General features: G+C 34.2%; 2 protein-coding genes across 13 annotated transcripts in view; both read left to right on the top strand.

Annotated features, from left to right (window-relative positions):
• The first annotated feature begins 797 nt into the window (after positions 1-797).
• LOC110822652 (zinc finger BED domain-containing protein RICESLEEPER 1-like) lies at positions 798-6,383 on the top strand. Of its 11 annotated transcripts, XM_022052817.2 has the most exons (5): positions 798-982; positions 1,982-2,067; positions 2,286-2,338; positions 3,042-3,194; positions 4,074-6,383. In XM_022052817.2, the coding sequence occupies exon 5, from the start codon at positions 4,102-4,104 to the stop codon at positions 6,067-6,069; it is 1,968 nt and encodes a 655-aa protein (XP_021908509.1). In that variant the 5' UTR covers positions 798-982; positions 1,982-2,067; positions 2,286-2,338; positions 3,042-3,194; positions 4,074-4,101; the 3' UTR covers positions 6,070-6,383. The 11 variants fall into 11 exon arrangements, with proteins under 11 accessions (XP_021908509.1, XP_088065605.1, XP_021908508.1 ...); XM_088209479.1 differs by lacking the exon at positions 1,982-2,067 and having other exon boundaries at positions 3,042-3,130; XM_022052816.2 differs by lacking the exon at positions 1,982-2,067.
• A 1,072-nt stretch (positions 6,384-7,455) lies between these two features.
• The window catches only part of ALA3 (aminophospholipid ATPase 3), a 29,349-nt gene continuing 25,657 nt past the window's right edge, over positions 7,456-11,147 (top strand). Inside the window, exons 1-2 of one of the 2 annotated variants that reach the window (XM_088209683.1) lie at positions 7,456-8,036; positions 10,713-10,778. In XM_088209683.1, the coding sequence (XP_088065809.1) occupies positions 7,878-8,036; positions 10,713-10,778 (225 nt within the window). In that variant the 5' untranslated portion in view covers positions 7,456-7,877. Of the gene's footprint in view, positions 8,037-10,712; positions 10,779-11,147 lie in introns of those variants that run through there. The other variant, XM_088209684.1, reaches the window with a different exon arrangement.

The raw sequence follows: 11,147 nt of genomic DNA, 5'->3' as shown, positions 1-11,147 counted from the left end.
AAAGTACCTTCTTTATACATGAGAGGTAATGTGATTTATTTTACATATTAAATTTGTTTTTATATAATATATAAATTGTCAATTAGTTTAAAGTAAATCAAATATAAAATTAATATAATAACAATGTTATGAAGCATTAAATAAAAAATACTTTATCACTTTTGTATATTAAAGTAATATAAAAATAAATATTCATTATCGATCTATTATTTTTGTTAATTTATAGGATAGGTAATTAATATTTCTATTTTTTAATTATTTATAAAATAATTGGATTAGAATTATATTTCACATAAAATGAAGATTATTTCTCTACATACAACTACATAATACTAATAATTATTGATTTATAATGTATTTAACCTATGAATATCGATATAAATTGTTTTTATCTACAAGAATTTAAAGACTAGCCAACATGCAAATTTGACAACATACAATGAAGGAAATTAAAATTAATTAAAACATTTTACAGGATTGCCAATCTAAACCTTATTCCATTATTATTAATTATTATTTCATTATACTATTTTGTTCTTATCTAGTTAACCAAATGCATTATTAGTATTTTTAGACCTAATTTATTAACAAAATTATAAATTATCGATTTTTTAAATCAATTGTTTCTTATTTTCTGTTAAAAGAAAATAACAATTTTGAAGAAGTCTTTAAAATATCCGAATAATTATCTTTAAGAAAATGAAAATAATAAACCCGGGTAAGCACGGCGGAGTCGAAACGATGTCGTTCTAGTAGAAAGACGGTCCTCATACGTGGTCTCTAATTATCTGTCACCCATAAATTTTCTTCCACCGTTTCAAATTCGCTCGCTTTGTTATTTCACCAAACCCTACTGCTGTGCCACCACTTTCCACAGCCCAATTGCGCTTAGTCCTTTTGATCACCCGTGTTGGGAAGAGAAGGCCCCCCCTGCCCCCGTCCATACGCGAACCACAACCAGAAAAACTTGCAGCTTAAGCAGGTGCAGTCTCCTTTTCTTGTAGGTTTGTTTATCCGATTTACTGTGAGTTTTATTAACTAATCTTAATTGTGGAGATTCATTGGTGGGCTTAATTCTTTGTAATTCGGGAATTTTGTTTATTCTTCATTGAAAATTTATAGAAATTAAATAACTACAATTTTCACAGCGTATTTCCGTTTACATTATTCTTTTTTATCCCATTGTGGAAACCGGCCTTTTTCGCTGGCTATCAGTTCAGTCTTGAGATTCTTGTTGGCGTACTTGTAGGCTTATCAGGAATTTGGTGGGCATGATTTATGAAATTTTGTCATTGTAGTACTGAATTTATGAATTGAGCATTTCTCAGCTTACTGGTAATCAATGTTGGCACAAGCTGTTTATGCTTTGTAATTTGGGATTTTCGGAAATTATATTGTTTCTGTTTTGCTTGAAATTTAAGATAGTTGTACTCTGCTACCGGTTTTTAGGCTCAAATTGATGATGGCTAGTTTGAGTTCAATCTGTTTTGGTATATTCTTGAGTCCTTGCAGCTGCTACATTGATGGAAGAGGTTAAATATCTCAATTAGAAGTAACAAAAATTAAAGAGAATATAAACCCCCAGCATTTAGTTGAGTGGTTATTTGCCCAGCGCTTTTCCACCAGTGCTAGGGACCAAATCATGGCGGGTGCTGCACCTTGAGCCTAAAGAACAAGGATCAAAATAGAATATAAAAAAGGGAAATGGAATAACTCGCTTTTTTTCTTTAATATGGAAATGGATTATATAGTGGAAAGTCTGGTGAACTAGGTTGAGTGAAATTTGTAGTGTCTTTTAGGAAATTTTCCAGTAAAACAAAAAAAGGAGAAAAATTATGTTCAGTTATTGGAGTTCTAAATATTGGTAGTATATATATATATTTTTCCACTTTAAAATAATCCGGAAGCAGACACGTTTGTAATTTTTTCTTGCTGGAAATGAACTTTGATGTTCATTCATTTGGTTCTTGGTTATCACTAGATGGTATATAGAAGATTACATCATGGCAGCATTGTGAACTTGGTGGGGTACACCGCAGAAAGGTAGCAGCATGCTTCTTGGAGCAGGTTATAAGCAATTAGTATTTTGTCACTGTTGTTCAAAACATTTCTTTTGGTGTATGCTATAGATACTCATGTGCTTCTCCCTGCTTGAACTTCTGCTTGGATGTGGTCGTCCTTTGCCCCAGTATTTAATTGGATTTATTGTCAAATGTCTACATGAACAAATGAGATCAAAGGAGTAAAAACTCATTACTGATTATTTATTTGGGATTGCTGCTCAGGAATATTTTCTTGAGTGGTCCGTTCTACATTCTTGGGTAAGACAATGGCTTAGGTATGTCACATGGTATTAGTCTGTGGCTCTTTCTGCTGATTTCACCATCTTTTCTTTCTTTGAAGCTTCAGTCATTAGTTTAAGATGATGTTCAGGATTTTTCTCATATTATGTATTGTGCATAGGTATTCAAATGCCCTAGCTGTTTGGCACACGAGTTGTATATTCTATTAACTAGGGTCTTGATCTGTTCGGATAAATTGGTTTTCCCTTATCAGGATATGTTAGTACTTATTGATAGTGCAGTTAGTTGAGGCATAATTAGGAGAGTAGCTTTGATTTAATTAGGGCTAGGATTTTATTTATTCTTTTGCAGAAGTTTCCAGTTGGTACTGTCTCAATTCTTTCAAGTTTTTTATTAGGAAATCAGGTCATGGTTATATTAGGATTGAGTTAGAGCCTGTAAAGACCTTGGTAATTTCTCATATGTGATGTCAGTCACTCTCTCACTTATCCAATAACTAATGTGGGAAATTTCTCAAGTATCCTGGTTGTCATGCAATCAACTCTTTAAGTGTCATTGATGCTTAAGAACCTGCTTCTTAGGGTAATACTAAGAATTGGTAGCTAATATATATAGGCTTTGCCCAATTCCTTAAGTAAGCAAGTTTACCTAGTTTATCCTCCATCTTTCATTAAGTTAGTTTTCCCCTTTTTCTATGGTCGATGATAAACTTTAAGATTCTTTCTTTTGGTACTGCAGTGGCAATTTTCTATAGCCGTCTATCTATCCTTGTCCAGTGCTACTCCAGATCAGAAATCGTATACAGAGAAAAAAAGGGAGAACAAAAAGTAATAAAGACCCTTATTAAATTCTCTTTTTATCTCATTGGAATACTGTTTTCAATGGGTTCAGGTATTGTAAAACTTATTAACTTGTATGAGTTAAGGTCTGTCCTTCAATATTAATGTAATGGAACATCTTTTTTTTTCTCAAGAATAAAATGAAGGATTCTTTTGAAAAACAAAGAATATTTGATTATCAATTCAGATATAAGCCCCTTTTTAATTACGAAAAAAATCATTGAAAAAATTGGTTAAGAAGTCATTACCAATATGATTTACCTTAGATTAGATAGCCTAGATTCAGAAAAATGGCTAGAGTGAAAGAATACTGTGGAGTTCAAAATAAAGATTTAAACAAATAGAATTCATATAAAAAAGACAAATTAATTCATCACGAAAGACAAAACTCTTTTGAAGTGAACTCGTTGCTGAATCAAAATCTAATTTTTAAAAAAAATTATAGATATGATTATTTATCTTTTAAATCTATTAATTCTAAAGACAAGATTTTTTTTAATTACAACATGGATAAACAAATTTTTTTTGATATCCTCGTAGGTATCCCTATTCATAATTATCTAGTTTCTAATTATTTAGGAGAAGATCATATTTTTGATAGCAAGAAAATTCTGGATTGAAAATATTTAGATTGGAGAATTCTCAACTTTTGTGTTAGAAACAAGGTCGATATTGAGTCGTTGGTTGATATCGATACTAATAGTAATAAAAATATTAAGACTGGAGTTAATAATTATCAAATTATTGATAAAATTAATAAGAAGAAGGGTCTTTTTTATTTCACAATTGATCAATATCAAGAAATCAAACCTTCCTACTCTTGGCATCTTCTATGTGGTAATTTTCTTTTACGGTAATTTTTAGAATCTTTTCGGTGTGATGGTTATGGTGTTGTTTTTGTTCTTGATGGATTATATTTGTTTTTGATCAGCATATGGTAAAACATCTGTGGTCAAGGAATGGATATGTCAGATGCAGTTATAGTAAAATCCAGCAGATTGAAATCTGTTGTGTGGAATGATTTTGATAGAGTAAAAAAGGGCGATACATATGTGGCAATCTGCAGGCATTGTAAGAAGAAACTTAGTGGATCAAGTACCAGTGGAACATCACATTTGAGGAACCATTTGATCAGGTGTCGGAGAAGAACTAATCATGGCGTAACTACATTTTTTTCATCAAGGGAAAAGAAAAAGGAAGGAACTCTTGCCCTTGTAAATATTGAGCCAGAGCCAAAAAAAGATGAGGTGCTGAGTGTGGTGAACCTGAGATATGAGCATGAGCAGGTGAAAGATGAAAGTATAGGCATTGGAAATACTAGTTTGGATCAAAGGCGGAGTCGATTTGATCTGGCCCGAATGATAATTTTACACGGGTACCCATTGTCTATGGTTGAGCATGTTGGATTTAGAGTCTTTGTTAAGAATCTCCAGCCACTGTTTGAGCTTGTGACATTTAATAGACTTGAGGATTACTGCATGGAAATCTATGCGAAAGAAAAGCAGAAGGTGTTTGAAGTATTGGATAAATTACCTGGAAAAATCAGCCTTGGTGTCGATGTTTGGACTGCTTCAGATGATGCTGAATACTTGTGTTTGACAGCACATTACATTGATGAAGCTTGGCAATTGAAAAAGAGTGTTTTAAGCTTTTTTTTAATTGATCCTTCACATACAGAGGACATGCATTCAGAAGCTATCATGTCATGTCTGATGGATTGGGATATAGACCGTAAGTTGTTTTCTATGACGTTTGATCATTGTCTTCCTGTGAACGAAGGCATCGTTGACAAAATTAGAGATCGACTATCCCAAAACAGATTTCTTTATTGTAATGGGCAATTATTTGATGTTCGTTGCGCAGCGAATGTACTGAACTTGATGGCTCTAGATGCCTTGGAAGCATTAAATGAGGTAACCAGCAAAATCCGGGAAAGTATTCGCTACTTCAAAAGTTCACAAGCAGTACAGGTGAAGTTCAATGAGATGGTTGCTGAAGCTAGAGTTGGGAGTCAAAGATGCTTGTGCCTTGATAATGCTACTCATTGGAACTCTACATATAATATGCTTGATGTTGCATTGGAGTACCGAGCAGCATTTTCCTTTCTGAAAGAAAATGACTCTGGCTACATAATGTGCCTGTCTGATTTGGAGTGGGAAAGAGCAAGTGTCGTAACTAGCTACTTGAAGCTCTTTGTCGAGGTTACAGGTGTTTTCACAAGGAGTAAGTATCCAACTGCAAATATATATTTTCCTGAGATCTGTGACATTCACCTAAAATTGAATGAATGGTGTACAAACCCGGATGATTATCTCAGTTCTCTGGCTGCAAATATGAGAAAAAAGTTTGATGAGTATTGGGATAAATGCTACCTGGCTTTAGCAGTTGCTGCCATGTTGGATCCTCGGTTCAAAATGAAGTTGATAGAATATTACTATCCACAGTTATTTGGTAGTAATGCTTCAGCGTTTATTGAGGATGTTTCCGAGTGCATCAAGGCTCTCTACAATGAACATTCGATTGTCTCGCCATTAGCTTCTTTGGATCAAGGTCTGGCTTGGCAAGTGACTGGTGCTACTGGAAAAGATGGTAGGGATAGACTTACGGGATTTGATAAATACCTGCATGAAACTACTCAAAGTCAAGGCTCAAAGACTGATTTGGATAAGTACTTGGAGGAGCCTCTATTTCCTCGAAATGTTGATTTCAACATATTAAATTGGTGGAAAGTTCACACTCCCAGGTATCCTATACTATCTATGATGGCAAGGAATATTTTGGGAATTCCCATGTCGAAAGTTGCTTTAGAATCGGCATTTACCTCTGGAGGAAGGGTTCTCAATCATCATTGGAGTTCAATGCGTCCCACTACTGTTCAGGCATTGATGTGTTCACAAGATTGGATACGGACAGAGCTAGAAAGTTGATTCTTTCCCCTTTTTTTTGGTTCATCCTGAATTCCAATTTTGCTTATCCTGTCTAAATTTACTTAAGAAGTTATCTGTATCTTCCTTGATTCCCTGTATCTGACAGTTTTTCTGTCTAAAAGATTCAACAAATCCAGCCAACCTGATGATGACGATGCAGATAAAAAGTCTTTTTGTACAGCGTATGGTGATTAGTTTTGCCCTAAAAGCTTTGCCATGCTTTTGCGGTGCAGTTTATGGTATGGAGCTCTTTTGCAGCTTAGTTAAATTGGGATGAATCAGTTCTTATATATGAAATTTCTAGTTGTTTGATATTTTTAGATTACAAACTTTGTGGTATGATATCAAAGACTTCGTTTAGTCAAGTCATGAGCGTGTCAAAGCTGTGTATAAATTCTTAATTAGGTCGGGAATGATCATGTACGTGTATGAGCATGTAGGCTGTATTCTTTTATTTTCCTTTATAGGTCAGACAATTGGTAACTTGATATAGAAACTATGGGATATTAAAGAGAACCAAACACACATTGGTAACCCAATATAGGAAAAATAGTTTTATGATTGTCAAATGTTTCCTGATAAATTCGGATTTTCAAAGCATCTTTGATGATCAGGATTTGGGTGGATTGTTTTAAGCTTGAGCGCTTGGGATAGACACAGGGAGAGTAACCTTGCTTTTGGGAATATAAAATTTAAAGATAGTAATAAATTTTGAGTTTACTAACTAATTAAATAATAATTTTGAAAAGATAAAATTTTAGACTAAAATATACCTTTGCTACCATTAATATAATCTGAAGAAAAAAAAAAAAAATTCTTGAAACAACATATTTCTAATTAGGAATAGATTTCAATTATGCGGATTGTAATAATATGTTTTCTTGTTCAAAATTTGGGACTTTTTTCTTTTCAACAAACTTGATTTCTTTCCTCATGTGACTTGTTAATTTATTTTCCATCTTCAACACAAATAACATTTTATTATAGATATGACTCTTATGAATTTAATATGAAATGAAAGGCTTTCTTTTTTCTTTCTTTAAAAAAAAAAGTATCATTTTCAAAGAAGAAAAATGCATATAAATTGAGGTAAATCAATGTGTCAATTTCGATCACCCGAATTTATGGAAAGTGTCTAAATAATCTGCGATTACAATGTCTCCTCCTATAATTCCGGGTCCCACTCTTTCCCAATAGTGGTCACTACGGAAGACGTTACTGTGGCAATTGCCCACGTTGTTGGAAAGGAGGAAAGTGCAAAGAAGTAGCGATGAGAAAACGACGCCGTTCGCTTGCTTCCATCTAAATCACGACGAGTCCTCTGTGGCGCTTTAACTTTCTCTCCCAACTGACCACGCGCCATCCCACGCGTCCACCACAAGAATCTAAAAGTCAATCCCTAGACGCCTTATGTAAATATTTCCAGTCGTGCACGCGTGATGTTCGTCATTCCGATTAGCGGATTAGGAATTAATTCTTCGCCACTTTAACGCGGTTTTGATCGTTTAATGTGATTATGGGTGAAAACCGGAAATCGAAGAAGCTTAAGAAGTAACCAAGCGAAGACAGAAGAAGAGAGGAGGGCATAACTGCAAAAAAGAAAAGTTGAGAGGAAGCAGGGGTTTGGTCCTCTGTTTCATCGCTCCGTACGAGGAAGTCTCCATTAGCAAACCGAGTGCGCGAATTAACCGAACAAGAGAAAGATACAGAAAGAGAAGAACACAAGAAAAGTTTTCAGCGATTGGAGAGGAGAGTTCCATTTGTGTGAATCTGGTTTAGTTGTTTCTTAGTTGGATCCGGGAAATAAGATGTCTCGGGCATCGTCCTCGAGATTGAGTCACGATTCAAGCACCACCTTGCGGTTGACTTCTCGCACGGTGACTCTTGGCCGGGTCCAGCCCCAGGCTCCTTCTTATCGGACCGTCTACTGTAATGATCGCGAGGCTAATCTCCCAGTGCGGTTCAAGGTATCTTTGATTATATGTTCGCCGTTCCATATATTTGTGTAAGTGCGCGTAAATAATCATATGCGTGTTAGTATGTTTATGCATGCGCGTGTGTTTATATGTATAGGCACTTGTGTCTGTTTAATTGCGTGGAATATTCGGTTGCTTAGAAATGAAATGGAGTTGAAATATGATTTTTATGCGGTGATGAGATTAGGAACTTCTCTGAACATAGTGTAGTAAACTTCATTCAGAATGTTTGGGAGGTAATTTATTTGAATAAATGATATCTACTGTTCCCTATTTTACCGATTCTGTAAGATTATGATTCTTGTGAAGAGTGATTGAATTTATGGGCTTGGGACAATATTTTCTTTTTTTTTTTTCGGTTTCCATCATATAATGGTGTTAGAGAAGCTGTTAGTCTGGTAGATGAAACAGTAATACTTGGCAATCATCGCACTAGAGAGACTGTTATAATAGAGGAAACAGTAATACATGGCGATCATCGCACAAGAGAGGCTGTTATAATAGAGGAAGCAGTAATAATTGGCAATCAATTACACGAGAGGCTGCTATAGTAGATGAAACAGTAATACTCGGAAATCATCGCACAAGAGACTGTTATAATAGTGAATTTCAATGTAAGATGGTTATGAAGTAAAAATTTCATCAGGGCTTGGTCATCAAATTACTATTATACTCCTTCATGTAGTGTGCTTGAATTAAATGTCAAAGGGTTGGAAAGAGTAAATTATTCATTATAAGGGAAGTTGATGGTTAAAAATGTCAAAATTAGTATAAATGGAGATTATTGGGTTGTTTTCTGATTTCAATAACCACGATTTTATGAGTATGATTATATTGAATTTTTAACTACGGAGGAGATACAACAGTGTGCAAAAACTGCAACTTCAAAATCCAAACCCTTGGATCCTGTTTGGTTCTTTTCCTGTTAGATTCCAAGTTACTTTCTACTTTTTCATTTCAATACTGTTCTTGATACATGGTTACAATGTCATTTTTTAGAGTTCAATGTAGCTTCTCTCCCTCTTTGAATTCCGTAATGCTAGGATTTAGTTCCTAAGTATAAAGGATTCAAGGTGGAGTGAGGGTTGCTAAGCCATTAAGATAGTGCAATTGCATATATTGAGACCATTATGATAGGTAGAAGTAGTAATTAGCTAGAATGGATCGGAAATGGAGCCAAACAAGTCATAGGTAGCAGAATAATCGAACTTCAATTGACAAAAATCTAATGCAAGTCTAATTGGGTTATTTCTGGATTATGTCTAATTACAAGTGTAATGATATGACAATAAGAGCATTCTGTTGACTGAAATGAATGACCATAGCATTTTCTGCTTGTTAAAATTTATTTACTTTTTGTTATTTTTGATTAAGTGATATTCATAGTATTTTTTTTTGAAATGAGTGATATTCATAGTACTTACAAAGATGGACTGAGTTTATAACATTTGTCTTTTACTGTGTGCATTATATATGCAGATAATTATCTTGCATAACTTTCGAACCTCTGTCAGATGGTGGTTATGATTGCTTTCCATTTGGCAGTTTTCTTATCAGTGGAATCGATATTTACTTTTTTTCTTCAGATATAAATAAATTTATATATTTCTTTATATTCTAGAAGATGGAGGAAACGGGTCTGATGTTGAAACTGAAAATGTTGCATCTTTTATGAAAGAAAAAGAACTTATTGGCAATTGCCTTTGCAATTAAATTAATTGCTGATTTCTATAAAATAATTTGCAGATGTTTCTGTTTCAAAAAAAAAACATCATAAATGTTTTCTTTTGACAGTATATTGAAGTTATAATATGTGAAAAAGTTCTGAATCTAACAACTCTTCCTTGTGCTGCTGTATTTGAGTTCGGTGGGTAGACCTGTATTCCACTGAAAACAAAGGACGGGTCTTTTCTCTCATTAAATGGATGAGTACCCGAACCAAGTTCAGTGCCAAAATTTATGAAAAAATGAAGGGAATTAATTAAATCCGCCCATTGGCCGTTAACTCAATTCATATGAAGCCAATTCATTTCTGCTTCGGTTAGTTTCATTTTTATGGATCAGGAAGTGAAAAGAAATGAAATCCATTTGAATAAGTTGTGCTTCAGACTAAAGTGCCAAAATATTTTCAAGTTCCTTTATTTGAGATGTGTAATCTTCCATATCCACATCAGTGTCCTCAAAGGTGCTAATGTTTTCCTTTTCCTGTTCCTTGGGTAGAAACTAGATGGTATTTACGTGAACTAGGACATGATTGATAGGCTTGGGCCCCCAAAGTTTGGAAGTTTCTTGATCATTGGTTACATTGTGGTCTACTTAACAGGACCAGAATGACTAAATGGATAACATGCCAGCCATATCTTTAACCAACACATATCTGCAACTAATAGTATTTCCCTCCTTTCTGAGATGCCATTTTTCACTTGTTACCAAGACAAATACTGGGATCATCCTTGTGTAAATGTTCACTTCACCTCAGACATTGAGCCCACAGTTTGTGGTGCATGAAAGAATGTAAGCAAACCAGTCATTAATATACACTCATGTGATACGTGCATATATTTAATTCTGGTTCTAGTTTATTTGCTATATGATTGTTTGTGGTTTGGGTTTCCAGAACATATTTATAGTGTGCACTTTCCTAATGTCATCTAACTATTATTACAGGGAAATTCTATATCGACTACAAAGTACAACATTTTAACGTTTCTTCCAAAAGGGCTGTTTGAACAGGTAAGTAAACCTATTTTGCGTTTGTTTATGAGAAGTTGGAAAAATTAGTTAATAAATTTTTTGAAATATAAAGTGTGAGTTTATATATAGATACCAAAGGGGTGCCACCTATTTACAACATTTATAAGTCAGTTAACATATCAACAAATTCCGCTAAATTCTCCATAGAAACAAGAGGATGACCTTGTACCAAAAAATTAAGGGTCTGGAACCATCTATTGTTAAGGATATCAAAACCATTAACATCCTCAACTCTCTCAAAAGCCTCTTATTCTTCTCCTTCCAAATTACTCAAAAGATAGAGAGTGGTATTATGTATATTTGTTTCTGCCGGTCTTTAATACCCTTCTATGCTCAAATTTCTTCCCT

The sequence above is a fragment of the Carica papaya genome, chromosome 8, assembly GCF_054855325.1.
Source record: "Carica papaya isolate Zhongbai chromosome 8, ASM5485532v1, whole genome shotgun sequence".
In the NCBI taxonomy this organism is placed as follows: Eukaryota; Viridiplantae; Streptophyta; class Magnoliopsida; order Brassicales; family Caricaceae; genus Carica; species Carica papaya.
This window is presented reverse-complemented; position numbering and strand designations above follow the sequence as displayed.

Bases quoted from the DNA above. Each gene is read 5' to 3' on its own strand.
- LOC110822652 (XM_022052814.2), top strand. From the start codon at position 4,102: ATGGATATGTCAGATGCAGTTATAGTAAAATCCAGCAGATTGAAATCT.